The sequence below is a fragment of the Physeter macrocephalus genome, chromosome 1 (genome assembly GCF_002837175.3).
Source record: "Physeter macrocephalus isolate SW-GA chromosome 1, ASM283717v5, whole genome shotgun sequence".
In the NCBI taxonomy this organism is placed as follows: Eukaryota; Metazoa; Chordata; class Mammalia; order Artiodactyla; family Physeteridae; genus Physeter; species Physeter macrocephalus.
In genome coordinates, this window is record NC_041214.2 from 81,615,355 (window position 1) to 81,637,741 (window position 22,387).

A 22,387-nucleotide genomic window follows, 5' to 3' on the forward strand; every position below is an offset into this window, starting at 1 on the left:
TTTCCCAAGAGGGACCCATCCGAACCTTTGACTACACATGAGCAGGGTTTAGGAAAGAACATTGCTGTGCCCTGAGAGCGGCCTGGAATATAAACAATTCAGCCATGGGAAAGAGAGGAGAAGGGTGATTAGGTCTCTGTGCTAAGTGAGGCACTGGAAGAGGTATGATTTGCATTGTCTCTCTGGGTAATCCTCCCTTACATTTTCTCATGATTGCCTGCAATAAGATTTCTTAATCGTTTGGGGGGTTTAGAGTGTGATCCCTTGAATGTATAATTATCTCCATTATTCAAAACAAAGAAGACGCGTGCCAGTTGGAAAAAAATAAAAATAAAAATGTAGCCTCCAGCAGAAAACCAAGCTCAACTCTCTCCCTCACTCCCAGATTCTCTTTTTTGTTTTGTTCAAACACATCCCTGTTTCTGAGGGCTCTTTAATGGAAGCAGCAAAGTAAGAGTAAGTACAAGCAGTGGATGGGGTACTGGGACTCAAAGACATGCAGCATTCAGTTCAGACCAGGTTAGATGGCCAGATATCACAGTAGAGCATGTGCTGGGCCAAAATGAATTTGTTGCACACCTTCATAATTAGTGTCAGTGTTGTTTTGTCTTGTTTTTTCTTCTCTTCTCCTTAGGAAACACATTATTCACGTATGCTCCTGAACTCTTGAAACCGTGGCTCTGGTTCCTACAGCCTGTTCAGTCACGGGCTTGCTGTCTGTAATCTTGGGGACAGCCCCCCCTCACCTCCACCCCAGGCCACTTGGTATAATGAGAAAGGATCCCACATGGAGTTTAGATGAGTGGGTTCTAGAAATGTCTCTGCCGAATACCAGGTGGGTGACCTTGAGATCTTTCTTCTCCTTCGGTTTTAATGTTCTCATCTTTAAAAGAAAGCATTGGTTTACAAAGGCTAGACAATTTTCTTTTTTTCTGTAAAGGGCCAGATAGTGGATATTTCAGGACTTGGGGGCCACATGATCTTTTTTGCACACACTCTGCTCTGCTGCCATAGCACAAAAGCAAGCCACGGCCAATAAGGGTGAGTATGGCTGGACTCCAGTGACACTTCATCTATGGACACTGAAATTTGAATTTCATATAATTTTTACATGTCATGAAGTATTATTCTTCTTTTGATTTTTTTTCACCACCATTTAAAAATGTAAAAACCATTCTTAACTCATGGGCCATATAAAAGCAGGCTGCAGGTCATAGTTTACCAATCACTGACCTATATCTTAGTTCTCCAAGGAGGGTCTGTAAAAGTTCAAGGGAGACGTGTGCCATGAATACACAGCAGCACACTTTGTTCCATTAATCTGATTTGCCTTTTTGTCACAATACTTAATTTACCTTGAATTTCAAATGCAATTAAATGTGGGCGTGTGATTTTTTTCGTTTATCAAAGGGAGCTTGCAAAGACTGAGGAAGTCTTTTAATTTTGATTTTGATTATCTCCAAGGCCTTCACATTCATACTCTAAGAGCTCCTGGAATGGGTTGCAGCTGATCTTCAGCTTCTAGGGTGATTCTGGGCTACTGTGGACCAAACAACATTTGTTAAATTTCATTTATTCATGGCCATGACAGGGAGCTGAGGCATGAATAATACAAAAGAGTGGATACAAAATCATTTATACTGCATTCGGCTTTAAAATACATCATGGATATTTTCTCCCTCTGAAGATTTACCTTCTTAATCCCTTTTGCTGATATGAAAATGAGTTTGCATTACCTGAGCTCACAGTGGATTATGGTAGGATTGGGATGCAAAGGAAAGATGTGCTAGAAATGCAATAAAAATGACACCCCGGGTTAAATCTTCCTTCTCAAAGCCTCTTGACTCTCCTATAGCCACTGAGCTTCTTCTTTCCCACCAGTTTCTTCATTGCTCTGCCTCATCGGAGCCATAATATTGTCTTTCCCATTCTGACCATTCACCTTAGCCTGACTCTGGTCCTGGGACTTCCCTGTTGTTTCCTGTGTGGCAACACACTCCCGCACTCACCTGGTTTTGAGACTAGGACCTAGAAAACACTGCATAATTTGAATAGTTGATTGACCCTTAAGGAACCGATTAAGAATGATGTATCAACTTCAATTAAACAATTTTTTAAAGGTACTCTGACGGTGGAGAGCTGCCTTGGCTTGCACGTGAGTAGAGGTGGAATAGCCCTCCATTCTGGTGATCATTTTTTCACAGTGCCCTCCTTTTTCACCCAGGAAGATGTCACCTCTTTCCAGGTTAGCAGACCAACATATGGATGCCTTCTGAGCAGACTCAGCCACCCTCTTCCTCCCCATCCTGGGCCTGCCTGTATCCCCTCCTAGGCCGTCCCTAGGATGGCCTCCTGTCCATTTGCTGACATGATTCTGCACTGGGACTCTAATAGCTACCTGAGATTCTAAGAGCCAAAAGGAATTCTTGTGACTTACATGCATTTTAACTGGACAGGAGATAAATCAGATAGGGATACATTCTGTGATTTCACTTGGATAAGAGATTAATAAAGTAGGAGGAATAAGGTACCCTGCAGGGTCATCTGAGCCTGTCTCTTAAGGACCCTGCAGCAGGAGCACCTGGATGATTGAAAGGTTGGGGATATGGGAATTCTGGATTATAAGTGCTTTTTTTTTTTTTTTTTTTTTTTTGCGGTACGCTGGCTTCTCACTGCTGTGACCCCACCGGTTGCAGAGCACAGGATCCAGACGCGCAGGCTCAGCGGCCATGGCTCACGGGCCCAGCCGTTCCACAGCATGTGGGATCCTCCCGGACCGGGGCATGAACCCATGTCCCCTGCATCGACAGGTGGACTCTCAACCACTGAGCCACTAGGGAAACCCATAAGTGCTTTTTAACCCTTCCTTCCTGGCAAGGAATCCCAAACATTCTTTTTTCTAGAAAGCTGAATAAGATTTTTAAATATTAATTGATATTTTTACCTCCTTCCAATTTCTTGGATCCTGGGACTATTCTCTTTAGCCTCATGCTGTCAAGGTGAATTGTTACTACAGAAGTACATAAACAAGATAGGAGGAAAGGCTTGATTTTTTAGTTTCAAAATAGGCTTTTCAAAGCCCATGACAGAAATGAAAACTTTCAGAGAAAATGCGGTAGAACTTTTAAGAGTCTGGCTCTTTTAGAAATTCATAATGAAGGTTCTGACATGGATTGGTTTTGGCCTAGAAGCAAGCTTAGAATGGTTTTCATATTGATGGTGGCTAGATAAAAATCTGGAGATGGGGAAGAGAGATGAATAAACTAGTGAGAAGCTGAGGAAAGTTCCTGAGAAAGTGACTTCCCCTACTCAGTGGTTAACTTGAAAGAACTGGGAGGCGAGTGGTTAAGTATGACACTTTCCCCAGGTGAGGTGATCTGAGATGAATAGCTGATCAGGAGCTTACTTCCTGTCTGGATTCTAGCAGGTTCTAGGATACTTTGTCTAACACAGAGGAGCAGCGCTGAACAAGGATTGGTGTTGCATCATGTCTGGGCAAAAAAGAACAAAGACGTACCTCAGAAGGGTCTGCAGCCTCAGAGTAGCATGGAAGATATGGGAAATGCTCCAGGCATCAACTTGGAGGGTTCAGAGATAGCAGCCTGTGGATCTGGAAAAATCTCATGGCCAGGAAAAAGCAAAGCCAAATAACAAACTAACAATTTTTTGCCACCAGACAGAACTGGGATTTCAATTATATAAGATTATATAATCTTTATATCTCTATATAGAGATTATATACAAATGTATGACAGTTTTCTTTGTGTATCTGTGTTTTCTGTATTGGAAATACCATATGTGCTACACTTTTTAATAGCACAGGTAAAGGAAAGACAATATAATGAGTGTATGAGCTTCCTGAAAGAATAAACTGAAAGGGAAATTTGAAAGCAGAATGGAAAATATAAGATGAAGGAAAGAGCTGTCGGAATCAAGTAAACCAATGACGGAGGGTAGTCAATGGTCCTGCTCTTTGTGTTTCATCAGAACATACGTGGGTGGCAGGTCCTAGATCTAGGGACCAGACCTTTGAGTGACAGGAATCTTTAGGGAGCATGACTCAGACCACTTCCTATGAGGGAGTCACTTGAAGAAGATTTAATGGAATTATCTTTATAATTTTCATACATCTGAAGAGCTGGCATGGAGGAGGCATTACACTTGTGCTCTAAGGGTTAGAGTAGGACTAAAGTTATGGAAGCTCCAGGAAAAATGACTTCACAAGGTGAAATAGCCAGTGTTGTTCAAAGATGGGATGAATTGCTCCTAGGAGTTAGTGAGTTCTTTGTAGAGGGAGTTTTCAAACAGAAATTCCAGAGCCATTTGGCAGAGAACTGTACAGAAAGGATCAAACAGCAAGTTCCAGCCCAAACCTGAGATTCTATTAGCTAATGATGGCACTGTGAAAACATTGACAGGGACAAATTGATCTCAAAGGCTCAGCAGGATACGGGGAAGACCAAAAATGAGGACCTAACTCACGAAGTCATTTTCTGCTTGTATGCATTTGGCAAAGTATAATGACTGGCCACATCTTCTAGCATAGACTTTCATTAGCCGATTGGATAGGAAGATTTTAGGTTTATTCTAAATACGGAGACTTGAATATTGCCTAAATAAATACTGGATAATTTGACAGCTAAGAGTAGTTTGAGAAGAGAGTTGTTATTCTCATTTTTTTAATAAATATACACAAGAAGAGAAAAAAAATTGTTTCTAAAGGCGGTTTTAAAGGATCAGAAGCTGGGATTGAGGAAGAGGCCACAAAGCTCCATTTTACTGTGGGGTGTCATTTTTCAAATGGCTCCTAATCACATTCCCGAGCCTGTCTGGAAAGGCCAAAATATTAGTGTTCTTAGGTGCAAGGCAGTTAAGTGATTACTGTCTCATGCCAAAACTTCTTGGTTTCAGCTGAGATCGACACAGTGAAATTACAGTCTCTGTGTCCTTAAGTTGGCCTCAGACTTTTCTGACAAACAAAAAGACTATAGTCATGCCACTAAGGCATTTGTAGAACTCAGGCTAGAACTCAGAATCAGGATCTTGTCTCCTCCTTTGAGTTTGCAATTCAGACTTTAGACATTGGACAGTCATCTTTTTGTCCAGAAATTTCACATCACATCCATTCATTCAGCAAATGCTTTTTTAGTACTTCTTATGTGTCAGTCATTATGTTAGTCACTGTGGGGCTAGAAGATAAAGTAGGCAATGTCCTGGCCTTCAGGAGCTCACAGTGGGAGTGGGAATCCAGGAAACCAACACTAAGAATGCTCTGCTTTGCATTACAATAGAGTCCTGGGAGCAGTTAGTGGTGGACTTCAGAGGGTTGACACAGGCCAACTTTTAGAGGTAATTAGGTTTTAGGCAAGAAGGCAAAGATGGAAGATTGTGATTGGCAGAAATAGTAACATGTATTAATGTCTAGGGGCATGGAAGGATAGGAAGCCTTAGTGTCTCAGGCTGGCTGGAGAGAAAGGTGGATGGATGTAGGGGATTGCAGGTTAGAGATGAGGGAAGCCAGGTGAGATGGAACCAGATGCTAAAGGACTTTGTGAGCTAGCCCGAAGAGTTGGAATTACATCCTGAAAGTGATGGGAGATGTTCCTATTTTACAGGGTTGCTGAAGAACCAATGAGATAAGACATGTGAAAATGTTTTGTAGGAACACGTGTATCTAGAAATCTGTTTATATTTTCTGTCATTTCAATTTTGTGGGGAAAATCCTTGGACCATAAGAGAATATAATCAAAAGATCATAAGAAGAGATAAGTGCAAAGCTTTCCGTGGTGGGAAAGGGCTCAGTGAGACTCAAAGCCAAGGTAAGCACACGATAGTGAGGTAAGAAGGCACCCTAATGCCTTCCAGTAGCCCAGGGATGGTATGGATGTCTCAGGGAAGCAAGCGCTTGAATACATACAGAACGTGACTCCTTTAAATTTACACTGGATGTAAAAGACTACAGACCAAGTGAATTTACTTGCTTGGCAGCCCTGGAAGAGTCTAAGAGTGCCCTGATGATTGAGATTTCAACTTTTAGAGGAGCATAAAGTGAAAATAAAATATTCTAAAAGAAGATGTTGTGACAGAGAAAAATCACTAGAATCCAGGGTCAGATACAACCTGAACCACATTTGAATCCTGGGGACCACACCCTCCCTCTTTTTGTCTTATTCTTTTAAATTTTAATGTAATTTATTGAGATATACTTAACATTTTGACCAATATATTCACCCATATTACCACCACCCCAGTCAGATGTAGAATATTTCCATCCACCTAAAATGTTTCCTCTTGCCACTTCGTAGACAATCCACTCTCCCTTCCAGCCTTGGGTTCCTGTCACTATGAATAGTTTTGTTTTTTCTAGGATTTCAAACAAATGGAATCTTATGTATTATTTTTGTATGACTTCTTTCATTTAGTATATTCTTTTGAGATTTATCATTATGATGTGTACATCACTGACTTTTTTCCCTTTTTATTGTGCAGTAGTTGTCCACCACAGGGTTATACCAAAATTGTTGATCCATTAACTGTTGATGGATTGATGGATTGTTTCCAATTTTCAGCTTATTCTTTTTTCAGTAGACTCTGTTGGCCAGGATGTCAAAGACAGGGCCCCCAGGCACAAAGTATAACTTGCTACAATAGTTTGAAAGGAGAATTTGACAGCACCTATTAGTTTTAAAATTTCCATCCTTTTTTTTATTTAGCAAGTCTACTCTTTAGGATCTATTGTACAGAAATACCAATATTCACACAAGTCTGCAAGGCCATGGGTATGAAGCATATTTTTTAAATCCTCTACATTTATTCCTCTAGAATCTCCAGCCATTCCACAGTGGTTTTTGTTGTTGCATCCTTACCTTTTACTCCTCCCTAGTGCTAAACTTTTTTAGCTGACCTGAGGGTAATTTAGGAAGGAATGCATTTTTTTTAATGCACCCAATTCCTCATCCAAAAGAGCTAGATATCTGCATATTCTATGTATTGATATGCGTATTCTTTTTAACATCGGGAAGTTTTTATTACCGCATAGCTGCTAACTTTGGTTTTACTTTTTCATCCTTAATTCTGAATTTGTTCAGAATGTAAGAAAGTACCCGAGGAGTTTGTTAAAGTGGCTTGTTTCAACTGGCATTGTTCTTGCAATTCTCTCTGGCATCCTGGGACACCTCAATATCTGGCTAGATTTTAGCCAAATGCCTTTTCAAAGAGTTTTTTTTTTTTTTTTTTTTTTTTTGAGTCATCTGATTTTGCCCTACTCAGTGGTCACTGTAATTATTTTTATCTTACAATTGATGGTATTTAGTCACAAACCAAGTAAATATCCTTCGTAGAGAAAGACCAGGCAATGGCAGAGCACTGAGTCCAAGGAATTCCCTACCTATGTCTTGGCATCTCTCCAGCTGTCCACCCTAGCGCACATCACCACATCCAGAATATCTACTAGCATCTATAAAAACAGTAAAGTTTAAGATAGTGTATAGCTCAATGACATGAGCCAAAGTCAAATCCTGGTGATAGGAAAGTCTAGATCTGAAATTTGATCTTCCGCTTATTATACCTGAATTCAATCATTCATTCATTTATTTAAGTGTTTATAGAAGTCCTCTTTTTTGTGCAAAACATTAGTCTAAATTCTGGGCCAAGAATAGGAATGGATCATTCTTTGGTTTTTAAGTATACCTATCTAATAAGAGAACTAAAATAGGCAAGTAACAACAAAAACAGTAACACTGAATCCTCACTATGTGCCAGGCACTGTGCCAAGAATTTTACATCACTTATATATTTAAATCTCACAGCAGGTAATGTTATTATTCCCATTTTATAGAAGAAGAACCTGATGTCCAGAGAAGTCAGCCAACCAGATCAAAGTAGCACAATGGTAAGTGACAGAGCTAGCGTTAGAACAAGGCAGTTGGACCCCCGGGCCTGTGTTTTTAACTTCCTCACTATGCTGCTCTGGAAAAGAATTTTTTCACTTCATAGGTGCCACAAAGAGCAGTTTGAAAGCGGGCGTCCTTCTGGAAGGATGGGAGGGTGTAGTCAACAGCCCATTATGGCCTCCCTAATAGCTCACTGCTTTCCTTACGTATCACTCAGAGTTTCACACTTTTTTGCTTTTGCTGCTGCTTTGACTTCAGCTTGAAATGAGCTCTCCCCCATATTCTCTGAGATTCAGGTCAAGTGGTACTGATTTCATGACGGCCTTCTTGACATCCACAGCCAGAGTTAATTGTGTTTTCTCTGCATTCCATAGACATAATTTGTTGCTTGCCCTGTTCTTCACTTTGCCTTGATACTAGAGTTGATTTTTTTTTACCTACTTATTCTCTCTGTACTTTTCTTGAGTGCAAAATGTGAGTATTGTTCATCTTTTATGCCTAAGACTGGACATGGTAGGTATACCAGAAGTAGGTACACTTTGACCTGCCAGAATGCTAAGGGTTAAATGTAACCAACATGGAGTTGGATATGAAGTAGTTACACTTTTCTTAAACAATTATCATTTAGTCATCTGTCTTGAGGTCTAGTGCTTCTCCATCTTGGCTTGTCCAGAAGAAGATTTATCTTGAATCCAGCTTTCTTCCTTCTCTCCATCACAGGAAAGAAGAGCCGAGTTGAAGCAGTTTGTGCAAAAGCAGTTGAAGTGATGAGACTCGATCATAAATATTAGAGACCAATGGGTCTCTACTGTAACTCCCAAAAAGCTCAGGAACCTCCTCATGGTCTCGTGTATAAAGAGTCCTTTCTCAACAACAATCTGCTCCCATTTCTTTAAATAATAAAACCACCGAGATTTTTCTGAGTTCCATACTCTCTGCCAGGGAGATTCAGAGATCCCTGGTGCCTGAACTAGCAAAGCTCATGCAACCTCTCCATTTCATGGGCCTGAATATAAACTCTTGTCATCTGTCCTCTGAATGTTCACGCACTGTCTCAGAGAGGTTAACTGATTCGTCCAAGATCACAGAGATACTTATTATGACTTTAAAAAATGAATTTCCCGAATCACATGGAGCTAAGATGAAGTTACCAGGCATTGACTATCATTTTGGAATTTGAATCATGATCAGTTTCTCCTTTCTGTCATATAAGAGATCTAAGAGAATATATCTGAACTTCTGAAAACACAGATGCTGTAGAAGGGAGGTTGATTTTTATAAACTAAGGGGTTAAGACTATAAAAAAAAAGGGGCATCGTTTCTAGTTTCCCTGTCACCTAAAATCCCGTTGGATCAGGCTGTGTCCCTTCCCAGCCAGAGTATTAAATTAACGCAAGTTGCTCAGAAAGCTGTATCTATTTCAAGGTCTCAGCCCTGGCTTTGCCTTTTTTGTTTTTCATCTGAACTGTTGGGTGGGAGAGGGGTCCCAGAGGGTGGGGAGATAGAAGGTAGAAGAGAAGGGGGCGTTATTTCAGGCCTTGCTTCTCTAAGCCGTCAACGTCTGAGCCGCAGGACAGACCTTCCTGTTGTGAAATACTGGACCAGTTGTTGCGGTCTGAAGATAAACAACATTCCAGTAGTTCCCCTAGAGGCTACCCGAGGCCTTGTGCTTTTGAACATTTCCCTGGCCCTATGATAATCCAGGAGCTGAGGATTACTGCATTACCCGCTTCGGCACACACAGCAATTTTGTGGTCTCTGTGCTCTTAAACTGGGTTATGGTAATGATCTCAGGGTGAGATCTGGATGACTCCACTGGCTCGTTAAACCCCTGAAACACTAGCATCTTTTGTGTAGCTTTGGACGCTCAAGCTGTGCTGATTGGACGTTTGTAAGAACAAGGGTTCTTTGCCCTGATGTGCGTTCTGTCTTCACTAAAGTTTGAGGCTGAGTTAGGACTCACCGGGGTTACGTAAGGGCAAGTTTGGAAACCAGATGCAAGCCGTTAACTAAATCAACCTGGGTTCATCATGAAAGGGTTGGGCCCCACTTTGCTGTACCCAATAGAACAAACGTTTCAAATGAATTTCTCATAAGTTCTTCGTTCTTATATAGGTAGGCGTGGCTTTAAAGGGCATAAAACCACAACAAATCAAAGGATAGCTTAGACTTGCCTTTCACTTTATGACTGAGGATTTGAGTGATGATTCATGGACTGTGAATGTCGACCCTGGTCCCTGGCTTAGCTCTACCTGCAAACATCATCAGGGCCAACAAATTCGAGAAACACATTCTCTCTGTTCTGGTCACTTTCTACAGTTTATCAATTTCACTCATAACCATTGTTATAACTGTTCCCCATAACTACCTATAAGACATATAAAGGGAGTATTACTAACCTCATTTTAATGATAAGAAACTGAGGCTCAGAGAAATGAAGACTTTTTCCAAAATCTTACAGCTGCCACCATTGTATTAGTAAAACAATTTAAATTTTGTTGCCTCTTATGCATGTATATGTATGTGTAATTGCTAATTCAGTAGATTTAAGATGGCTGTGACAGGCAGACATTTAAAGTGTCCCACAGTGATTTCTGACTCTTTTAATCCTTACAAAAAGAAAAAAAAAATTTCTTTGGTGTAGCAACAACTTTACTATTAAGTTCTGGGTGTTGCAGTATGGGATAGCTTGAACAAATATTTACATTAAAATATTGAATGTGCTATTTCCAATAAAAAAACAAAAGCATCATAAAACAATAGAAAAATGAATGAAAAGAAACATGACTATTTTAATCATTAACAAATAAATACAATATTAAACCTTGCATCTTCTTAATAAGATTATTTCCAGTTTACAGACATGGAGACGGAGGACCAGAGATATTAAAAGTCTTGCCTAAGGTCAAAGAAGTGAAAAGGTTAATAATCAACTCTTGCCCTTAGAACTTTTCATTAGTTCTTATGCACTTATAGCTTATCATTTTGTAATAGTATGCACATCAAAATCTCTGTGTGTTTACAAATGTATAATACAGAGTTTTGATGGCCAATAAATAGGGACATACGGGAAAAAAGGTAAAACTCCACATATTTTAAAGCAGCAATGGAGTAATTGCAAAATAATTTTACATTCCATTAAAAATCAATGAAAACTTTCCAATTAAACCAGCATTTGAATAATTCAAGAACTGTGTCACATAATCCCTTCTTTTCTTTATATATATATATATAGTCTTGTTTGTTTTGTTTTTAGGGGTGAGATGTCCAGCATCTGTAAAATTTGCTTATAAAAAAGGGACTTTTCTCTTTGTATAAAAATCATTGTCAGTTAAAGATTAAACTGAATATGATTATTTATATTCTGGTTTTGAAATGTACTTTAATGTGTGATGTGGACTCATCAGACCACAAGGCACATTTTGCCAAAAAGTGTGATGAGAACGCATTCCGCAGAGACAGCCAGAAGGAGGGAGTGGTATTGGAGTTGGGGAACCAGCAGGAATGGCAGCCGTGACCCTGTAACACAGGGGAAAGCAGAGTATTCCTAACTCCCACTCGAAGCTGACTACCCAGGGCCAGTGGAATCAGCGGATGTCGGAGCTTAAAGATCCTCTGGTCCATTTACAGACAGAAAAATAAGAGGACAAAGAAGGAGAGAGGCTTGCTTGTTTTCAGGAAGAACAGACATCTTACATGATTTCCGCTCTCATTTCCCCCCTCGTATTTAGAGGACTAACCTGGGATTTGGTGGTGAGAGGAGCAAGCACTTAGTGCATATTACATCACTGCCATGACCTCTGGGCTCTTCCCCAACCTTTCCTGTCTTCCCCAGGGGCAAGTGGAATTGACCTTTAGCCCACTAAGCAATGCCTTGGACTGAAGCTTGGTCATACATCTCCACGATCCCCTTCTTGGTTAGCTAGGATCTGGCATTATGATGTGAGGGAAAATGCAATGTGCTACGACTCAGAAGTTCTGTTTCTGCACTTTCCACCTGTAAAATCTGAGACCAGTTCCTTAACTTTACAGGGCTTCCGTGTTTTAATCCCTTCCATGGAGTTTAATAGTTCCCACCATGACACCTTCCCAGATTTTTATGAGGATTAAATAAGATGGAGGGTATTAACATTTGTAAACCCTGAAGGACAACATAGGTGTGAATTAACACCATCTATTCCCAAGGGGAGTGTAGAATAGTGCTTAGAAGCTCAGGATCTACAATTAAACAAAGTTTGTTCAAATGTTGCTGTTGCCTCTGAGAAGCTGTTTAAATTCAGACGTGTTGGGTCTCTTTGCTAGATCTCAGTTTCCTCATTCTGAAAAGGCATCCTCCCCTCAGTGGATGACTCTGAGGGTTAAATTAGGTAATGCCACGGTGGCTGACACACAGTAAGTAATCGGGACATGTTTCTATTACTATGACAGCACATCTACAAACTGTGGCTGCTGTGATTCCCAAACTGTAAGAGAAAGTCTTTCTGGAAATCCACACTAGAATTCCTTACTCTGAAGCAATTGCCCGGGTGCTCTTTTGAGCTAGTCCTTAACTATCCTTGGGAATTTCATTGTTCCCAAGTTTTAAAAGGCAGCTATTTTTATAGTGGGTAGTAGGAGTGAAAAAAATCAAAAGGATTTTTCCTTTCCCATGTTTTCTTACTTCTGTATTCCCTGTAAATTTTTCTGGGAGGATAGTGAAACTTGGTCGGGGGGTGAGGGCAGTATATGAAGAAAGGGAACAAAAAACAGATTAAGGAGTTACCAGACTGGGAATCTAGTCCTAGGTCTGCTTTTAAGTCATAGTGTGAGCTGTCATCACCTCAGGTGTCTTTTCTAAGAATTCCAGTTTCCCAGTGGTGAAATGGGGAGGGTAAGATTAGAGTTCCTCAGTGTGGTAAATAGTCATGGTAAAGCATCTAACACAGTTTCTGGTACAGGATTAGTACTAAATACATAGTCATTTTCTCCCACTTTCCTTTTTAAGGAATTTCTAGTTCTGATATTCTATAATTTTAGAAATGTGTCTTTCGGCAAAGTGAGACCCCTCTGTCTTAGATATGTTGAGGTATTTAACATAAGGCAGAACCTAGTGGAAAAAGTCCCAGGAAATCAGGAGATGGTTTCCTGGTCTGAGAAACTCTTCCCTAGCCTACCTCTAAGACTGTTTGTTTAATGATAATTTTGTGATGTCCTTATGGTTGACACTATTGGGTATAAAGCAGTACGTATTTTGAGTCATTCTCTCCAAAGTGGCGATCAGTCTCTTGGTGCCAATCCATATACAGTGAACCACCAAAGTCCTTTAGAAACCAATGTTTATTAAAGGAGGATGGACTGTACTGAGCCAAACCCTGCAGACCACACAGAGAATTGAACTTAGAAGCCTCACCTAATTAATTGCTCTCATTGGCTCTAACCAGTCAGCTTCACTACAAAGATTATCTAAGAGAGCTGAAAAAGGATCTTAAGTATGCTGTCTAATCAAGCTCCTCATTTTATAGGAGGGGGAAAGAGGGATGAGAGAGTACAAGTGACTGTTCAGGGATCAGAGATCAGTAGAAGAAGTAACACTGAAAGCTAGATCTCTTGACCCCCAGCTACAACACCACCAATGCCCGAAAATAATGTCAAGGGATAGAGAATACTTTTTTCTTTATGTTAAACTGAACTTCCTTCCACCAAAATTTCCAAATTTCCTCTAGACACTCAAGTTCAGTAACTTAATGGACAATGTTTTGTATTCTTTAAACGAAAGACACTGCAGAGGCTATTTAAAATGGCCTGGAGACTGAGCCTGCTGCCCTTGCATGGGGCCAATTTCTGGTCAGATACCACTTACTAAATGGAATCTCAATGCACAGATTTTAGGGTTTTGTCCTGTGGGTTTAGTTGGTTTGTTGGCCGAGCTGTTGGAGGTTCAGGCTGTGTGGTCTCTTGCCTCTGTTGCCCCCTCTGAGGAGACTTGTGCTTGCTAACGTCAGGGCATGGGTCCTGCAGAACCCAGAGAGACAACGTGTGAGGTCACAGGGAGGCCTGTTGCCTGGGGTGATGGGTTTACGGAGAATCCTGAGGAAGCTGAGGAGTATCAGGCAAATAGAGCAGAGGTTGTCAATCTTGAGCTTCGGAATCACCCAGAAGGTTGGTTAAAACACAGATTTGGGGCCCTACCCCCCAATTCTCTGATTCAATACATCTGAATGGGTTCTCCAAATTGCATTTCTATCCATTTCTTTAGGGATGCTGACACTACTGGTCTGGAGACCACACTGAGATCCACTGGCCTACAGCATAATGAGTTAATGCACACAGTTGATATCCAGCTACACACAGCTGATGTCCAGTAATTTGAATGGCATATAAAGAATTCTAGAAGCTCTCTCTCTAATGGGCTCCCTGGGTAAGGACTTCAGCTTTTTCCTTTGGGTCAATTTGGGTCTTTAATGATCTGGCTAGCATTTAGGAAGGCATTTGATATTCTGGTTTTAATGTAAACACTTCCCACCTGTCCCAAGTATGTGTATCCCTTTCCAAGAGCTCCGACATTTCTGACATTGGCGGAACCCTAATCTCCCGTCTCCTCCCTTCTCGCGCTCTCCCTCTCTCCTGGCCAGCATCTGTTCTTTTCCCAGCTGTGGCTGCTTCATTCTGTCTGCCTCTTACTCCTCTCGTCCCCAACTTCTCACTGGCCCCTCCTCCACACTCGGATCAAAATACTCTGTTTTTATTTATTTACTCTACAGCTGTCAGTGTTGTGTCTGGGTCACTGCAGTGCAACTTGCAGGGAAATGCGATCCTGAAGAGTCCTTAAAACTTCAGCTACTTGTAGTCACTAATGTACCCACACTCAATAACACAGATACCTTCCTTGGTCCCTGGATTGCTCTGAAAATGGCTGGCTTAGGCCTGTGTGTCAGGGTGACCCCAGGAGGAATGAAGCTAACAGTCCTTGGAATTTACACTCAACCATTTAAAGGTATTGAACAATTCTGAGTATTTAAAACTTTAGCACTAGAAAAGGAGATGGAATTGTTCAGTGGAAAGAGCTCTAAATTAGGAGTCCGGAAACTACAATCCTAATTCCAGCTCTCCTACTAATAAGCTGAGTGAACAATGAGCCCTCCCTCTCTCTTTCTCTCTCTTTTCTCTCTCTCTCTCTTTCTCTCTCTCTTTTTCATCCTTAAATTGAAAATAGTACACTTGATAACTTCCTGCCCTCAGTGAGTCTAAGTAATAAAAATGTGAAGACTCCCTTGAATGTTGGATTTCTCTATGGTGATGCCACATACTGTGCATAGCGATCCCAGGTCGGGTTCTAGGGGGTTTCCAATTTTTCACTGGGGTAACTGCAAAACAAGAAAGTTGTGGGTTTTGAGGCAAAGAGACTATAGGACAATGAGAGCACTATAAGTTAATAAATCAACCAGTGAGGATTTATTCAGCAAGTAATATGTCTAAAGGAGATTTGAGAGAGGCAACCTGGCAGGCATTTATTTCACTAGTGGTTGAAAAGGCACTGAACTGGACCAGATATAGGGAAGGTAATAGATATGAAAGGAAAATCAATGTGATGCAGAATGAAAGTGACCAGATTCTATGAGTCTGTGCTGTCTTCTGTCTTTCATATCCATGCTCTGAGCTAAACCAACCTGAAGGGTGAAAGGCACAGAGTCATGCAGATAGCAGTGGGGAAATGACCAAATGGATGAAATGAATAATGAATACTGCCTGGTAAAATTTTTAATTCAGTTGCACTGATTTCTCGCATTAGTAGGTAACCTTTCTGGGAAGTGGTTACTGTCATATAGTTTAAAGAAAAAAAATCCTTCTTAATGACCAAAGTGCAACACTGTATGAACTTAATTTATTTTCTCTTCTTTAGTGCCTTAATTTTTTGTTGTTGTTGTTACTAAGTGGTGACCACCAAAAAAGATGAAAAATTCCATTAAATAATAATTCATCTGTTAGAGCCAATTACAATTACAGCACACAATCACACCCTCTTTTCCATTTGATTGATACAATCCCCCTATAAGGTGGGCCAAGTAATAACTGTTATTCTCCTTCTTCAAATTTGGGATCTGGGATCAGAGAGGATCATGGACTTTGTTCACATGGATAGTGAGTGTGGTAATGTCACCAAAACACAGAGCTTAATTTTCATTAATTAATTTAAGAACATTTAATATGTCTTAGAAATAGGACTTACCTGGGCTTATGAAGGTAGGCATGTTTCCTGTCCTCAAAGGCGATTCAGGGGGGAAGGTCAAGTGTGTGAAAGAGTGGGTGCAACCATGAGTTCCAGGTGATGTGATGACAGGACTATGTCAAGGAGAGGCAAAAAGCTGGAAGCTTCAGGAAAGGAAGTCACACGGTTTACTCCCAATCTCTAAGTTATAAAAGGTTCCTGTCTGACAAACATTTAGACTTCGTTTTATTATAACTCTATTCCTTAACATCAAACAATTCAATATGTAGAGTGCATATGAATAAGAATTTATGTAGAATAAATGCCTTCTAGAAATATTGACTGTGATGCCCGTTTCTGTAAAACAAATACAATTGATCACTTCACTTAAATTATAAATCAAACATATTTTCATGATGATAAACATCTCAGAATATGATTTTGAAGATATTTTGCTGAAAAAAGAGTAAGGAAATGGCCAGTTCCAGGCATTCTGTGCAATGTTAAGCTATTGGACCATGGCAAGCCGGTAACCTTTCCTTCATAGGACTTGTGCTACATTGCAGAAACTTTTTAATTTAAGAATTTCCCCGACATTTTAGTCTTTCTCCTGCCTTCACTTCTTACCCTTCATTTTATATTTTCCATGTTGGTAAATTCTCAGCCTAAAAACTCCTCTGTGAATAGAGGCCATTGCAATAGGGGGGTTACTTATTTTTTATATTATTTTTCAAGTCTTTGACTCCTTTCAGAACTAAACATGTATATTTATTATTATAGAGCACTAGGGCATAACCTCACAAAGACTATATAGAGTATAGTTGTTTGTAAAATAAATCAATATGCCTGGTTAACATTTCCTCATTAATTTTTTCCAATGTAAGACATGCTCTGAACTTTACATGATGAAAGAATCTTTCACTGAAAATATGCGCTAAATTCTTTTAATAAATACTTATTGAGCAAGAACAGCTATGCTGGGTGAACTAGTGGAGCTCTCAGAGGAGCTTTAGGAATGATTTAATTAAATACCATTATTTTAGAGAAGATCAGTAAATACCATAACTCACCCAACAATTCAGAGGCAGAGATGGCACTAAAATATTGCACTGTTGATTTCTGTCCTCAGAGGCTATTTTTCTGTAACTGAGTTAAGGTCAATGGTATTTTCAAGCAGGTAATTTTCCCAGGCCCAACCATTTCACCACAACCTTAATTTAATCATAAGTTCTTGAGAGACTTCTAGTGCACCAGATGTTGTACCAAATTTTGCTGAAGCTATTTGGGACCAGTGATACTTGGAAACTTCAATCGGATATTTGCAGAGTTCCTAAGCAATTAATTGACAGTAGTATTCTATAGTGCAAAGATCCCTGGTCTGTTAATCAGTGAAGAATCGTACCAATAATTTTTAGGGAGTCCTTAAGCAAGTCCCTTGATTTCTCTAGGTCTTCATATTTCTTTAGTAAAATTATGAGACTGGTTTAAAGATCTCATTTTTTTCTTACATTCTGACTCTATAACTCAAATTTGGCTATTGTATAGTTACTCAGGATGATAATGACTAGATGAGTCCCATTATCTTAAAGGGTATTTCATGTCTTGCAAATTTTAATTGGTGTCTCATTGTTCATTAAGTACTTTAAGTATTTTATATAGAATTTTAGTTTTGTTTAATTTTTTTTTTTTTTGCCATACGCGGGCCTCTCACTGTTGTGACCTCTCCCGTTGCGGAGCACAGGCTCCGGACGCGCAGGCTCAGCGGCCATGGCTCACGGGCCCAGCCGCTCCGCGGCATGCGGGATCTTCCCGGACCGGGGCACGAACCCGTGTCGCCTGAATCGGCAGGCGGACTCTCAACCACTGCGCCACCAGGGAAGCCCAGTTTTGTTTAATTTTTAACAGATATATATATATATTCATCAGTGTATGGGGATTTTGGATTTTGTTTATCCAAAGGTAACTATCCTGTGAAAGAAAATGGCTATAGAAACACAGTCTCTTTCATGGGAAGCCAGTCCACTTAAAACTAACTGTAAATAGACCATTAACACCTCTATACTTTTATTTATGAAACTGACAGAAGTTTAGCCTTGCGTAAAATCAGCTCAGCACGCAGTGAGAGGAATGTGATGGCCTGCACCTCATTGGAAAACAGACTAAAAATTCTTCTTAAGCGGCCCTCAGTTGCAATGGATTGCTTCATGAATTCTTTCCATATCTAATTCTCATGATTCTGCAATAACTCTACTTCCTGAATGTAAAAATAGGCTGTTAGCACAGCAGTGAAATGGTGACTCCCTTCCACCCAAGGAAGGGTCTCTTTTAGGTGAGTAACCACAAAGGTGTGGACGGGTCCAATTCCCAACTGGATTCACATGTTTTTCAACTCAAGTGAAATACCACTATCTGTTTTTTTATTTTTAAACCACCTAAATTTTGAGGGCCTGATATGACTGAGAATACTGAGCTATAGTGGACACATTCTTGGAAATGAAAGGTACTCTAAAAATACAGATATCATTGACCTGGCATTAGTAGGCTCTCACTACATCCCTTCATTCCCCTCCCCCAACCCCTGCAGTCTATCTTCAGTAAAAGTGCATCCAAATATAAAGTATATGGGTCGTGTCCCATTCCATGGGATCTTGAAATGTCTGGACTTAAAACGGGATAAAACTAAAGCTGTGTTTGAAGTGTCCTAAACTAGGGCACCAAGAGCAGCTGCTCTTATTTCCAGCTGGATCCCTCGGCCTGACAGGGAAGAAGAGCAACAGCTACCTTGACAAATTCTCATTTCCAGGCATTTGGAGATTCAGCTGTGAAGAATTGCTCAAGGCAAAAAGCTGACAAGTCCAAAGCAAAACAAAACAAAACAGAAAACAAGAATCAGAATAAAAACAATAATTATTCCATCATTTTTAAAGGAAATAATCCATTTAAAATGTGAATCAAACACATACACTATTTAGATTGACAAATTTTTATAGCGTTCTGTAACTCTGCTGCTTCTGATGTTTGTAGTTATTCATATTCATGATGAGGAGATAGGCATTCAAAACTTTTCAGGTAGATTTTGAAGACTACATTCAGAAAATGAGATGTACCTGTGTAGAGGCTTGATCTATAGAACCAGGCTTAGAGTAATGAGGAATGACTTATAGTTACAGAAAAATTCATCATTTGCTTTATTATTACTACTTGCCATTTATTGAGCTTCTACCTTATATCAAGCATTGTATTAAAATCTTTGTTTATGCTCTTTCATTTTTACCACAAGCCTATGAAATAAGGAATGGTAAGTGTCATTTCATAAATGTGGGAAGCGAAGCTCAGAGGAATTAAACTGACCAAGTTTACATAACTAGGTAGGGGTAGATCAAGGATCCAAACTCAATCAAACCCTACTACAAGCCTGTCTTTAAAAATACTATGTTGAGTGGCAGGAAAAATAATTGAAATTATAACTGATATTTTTCTCCCTTAACGCTGGTACTCCCTTTAATGCCATAATGCTACCCAGGCAAACTAGGTAAATCTAAATGCATTAATTGAGGAAAGAGGTGGCAGAGCAGGATGAGCAAAAAAAGACTGTTATTTTGGCTTTTGAGCTTTAAAAGTATAGCTCTTGAGGAGGGGCAGAGACCAGCTGATTTTATACTCACCCCGTATCCTCTTCCTCCTAAAGCACACAGCTCATTGTTACTTTCCAGCCTCCTCTGAAGTTAGGTATTGCCATGGAATATGAATGGCAGTGATGTGCACCATATCCAGGCTGGGAGCATTAAAAAAAACAAATACCTCTACATGGGATAATCCATGTTCCTTTTCTTTCCTTGCTGGCTGGTTGACTGGAATGAGAGGACATGCTTGGCAAACTCAGGAGTGTTGTGTTAGACGCGATGGAGCCCTGTATCATTGCATGGAGGAGAGCCACCATTCAGAGGGTCAGCAACACCTGTTTAAACTTGAAGAAATATATTTCTATTGTGTCAAGCCACTCCAATTTGGGGTTTATGTATCATGCACTAATACAGGGAAAAACGCTTGAAAAATAGATTAAAGAGGATATCTGATGAATATGTATATGTGAGGGGAAGGGGTGGGGCAGGGGCTGGAGTTTCCCCACTTGGAGTCCAGATAAAGATTTCTTGAAAATATATAGGACAAAGACCTGTTTTTTTTTTCAAGAAAAATGTTTTTTGTTTGTTTGCTTTTTGGGAAGGGATGTGTGTGAAGATTGATGGAGCCATAGATAAAAATAGATTTATAAGATGTATCAGTCAATAACAATAAACTCTTCTTGTCTGGATCTCAAATTGTTTAAAAAGCAAAATATTTATTAGACACTTTAAGTGTGAAATATATGAATATTAAGTAGATATTTGATGATACTAGGGAATTATTTTTTGTGTGCTAATAGGATTATGTCTTGCTTTTTAAAATAATTCTTATCATCTAGAGATTGCCTAAATGTTTACAAATGAAATAATATGATGTCTGGGATTTTCTTCAAAATAACCTTGGTGGGGAACGGGTGGGAGTATAGATAAGACAGGATTGGTTTGGGGTAGATGATTGCTAAGTCTGGGTAATGGATACATGGGGTTCATGATATTTTCTCTATTTTTGTATATATTTGCAACCTTTTATTATTAAAAAGTCTAAAAAAGGAAGAAAATATTTCCTAGGTTGGGGAGAGAACTGGGTTACAAAGCAATGAACATGTAGATATTATGAGACATTATTAGATATTATGAGATCCTGAAAAAGTTATTCTGCCACTTTTTTAAAATCCTAGATTAAATCCTCATATAGATTTGTAGAATTAGAGAGCTGAGAGGCCTGCACCTTACTTCCCAGGAAAGCCTGGGCAAGAAGCAAAACCCAGTGTGGAACTGAGTGTATGGTGTGTGCAAATAGAACCTTGGCCTCACAGAGTTTCTTATGGCCGAATGTGGCCCAGAAGCAGCAGAAGGTGACCAAGGAAACACAGGAAGAGAACCAGACCTCTTGGCCATGAGAATGAGGGATGACTGAGCAGTGACCTGTGTGGACCTAGGGACATGAATCAAATTCATGGTGGATATCTCAGTGCATGGTTAGATGGCAGTAGAGGACCAGATGTCTCCTGGTGCCTCAGCATAAAATAAATCCTTTGGAACTGAACCGAAAACCTGGGACAAAGAGAGGATCCCTTAAGTGACCGAGATGAAGTTTCTACGTCCTGGTAGAACGGGAATACAGCATATACAGTATGTTCAATTACACACAAATAAAGAAAATGAAAATTTTTCCCACCTGCATGTTTTTTTTTTTGTTTGTTTTTGTTTTTTTTTGTGGTATACGGGCCTCCCTCTGCTGTGGCCTCTCCCGTTGCGGAGCACAGGCTCCGGACGCGTAGGCCCAGCGGCCGTGGCTCACGGGCCCAGCCGCTCCGCGGCATGCGGGATCCTCCCCGACCGGGTCGCGAACCCGATCCCCTGCATCCGCAGGCGGACGCCCAACCACTGCGCGACCAGGGAAGCCCCGCACCTGCATGTTTGAACTACAATTCATATACACTACAATTACAGTGCCTTTCAGAAACCCAGTGATTAATTCCACCACATTTTAGTACCCCAGATGAAGCTCTAAACACATCCTTGTTTCTCTATTTTTCTTCTTCATTACCTTTATCTCAGCCCTTTAAGTCAGTTAAATATTTAAGTTCTAAATTCCTATAGGAAAAGCTCTTCCAGGGAGGTAAGAACTCTGGGCTGAAGCCTGTGCTCTGCTCATAACTATTTGTGTGACAAGAGAAAATAATTTACCTTCCTGGAACTGAGATTCTTCTTTAGTGAAATGAGGCTTTGCCTCTAAATCTACATTCAAATTCTCTTTAAGAGTGGGTTTTTTTAGGGTTTTGTTTTGTTTTTTGTCCTCCAGGTGGCCAAGAATGTCAGGGAATGTCAAACTATACCATGTAGATTCACTAGTTGACCCCATATGATGTAGTTTCACAGATCATAGTCCAAAATAAAATTTCTCAAACTGGATTAGGGGTTAGGATAGAAGTAGTCAGTGTTTTGTGTGTATAATATTACTGGGGAAATCATAAAATGACAAATTCCAAATACTAGAAGGGATTTTAGAAATTATCTAATGCATTCTCCTTTGGCCCAGAGAGAGTTACTTGTCTGATATTACAAATGATAGTGGTAGAGCCCTGCTTTGAACACAAGTTGTTTTGGTTTATGGTTTTTTCACTACTCCTTCCAGCTTCAGCTATAAAGCTGCAGATTTCAACATGTCTGTCTTTGTTGTTCAT

General features: G+C 40.0%; 1 protein-coding gene across 4 annotated transcripts in view; it reads left to right on the top strand.

The window, feature by feature from the left end:
* The window catches only part of TPRG1 (tumor protein p63 regulated 1), a 383,646-nt gene that overhangs the window by 199,228 nt on the left and 162,031 nt on the right, over positions 1 to 22,387 (top strand). The window contains exons 5-6 of one of the 4 annotated variants that reach the window (XM_028492199.2): positions 7,838 to 7,891; positions 8,613 to 9,039. The exons of 2 other annotated variants lie outside the window; for them this stretch is intronic. In XM_028492199.2, coding sequence (XP_028348000.1) covers positions 7,838 to 7,891; positions 8,613 to 8,660 — 102 coding nt within the window. In that variant the 3' untranslated portion in view covers positions 8,661 to 9,039. Of the gene's footprint in view, positions 1 to 7,837; positions 7,892 to 8,612; positions 9,040 to 22,387 lie in introns of those variants that run through there. One more of the 4 variants, XM_028492188.1, reaches the window with a different exon arrangement.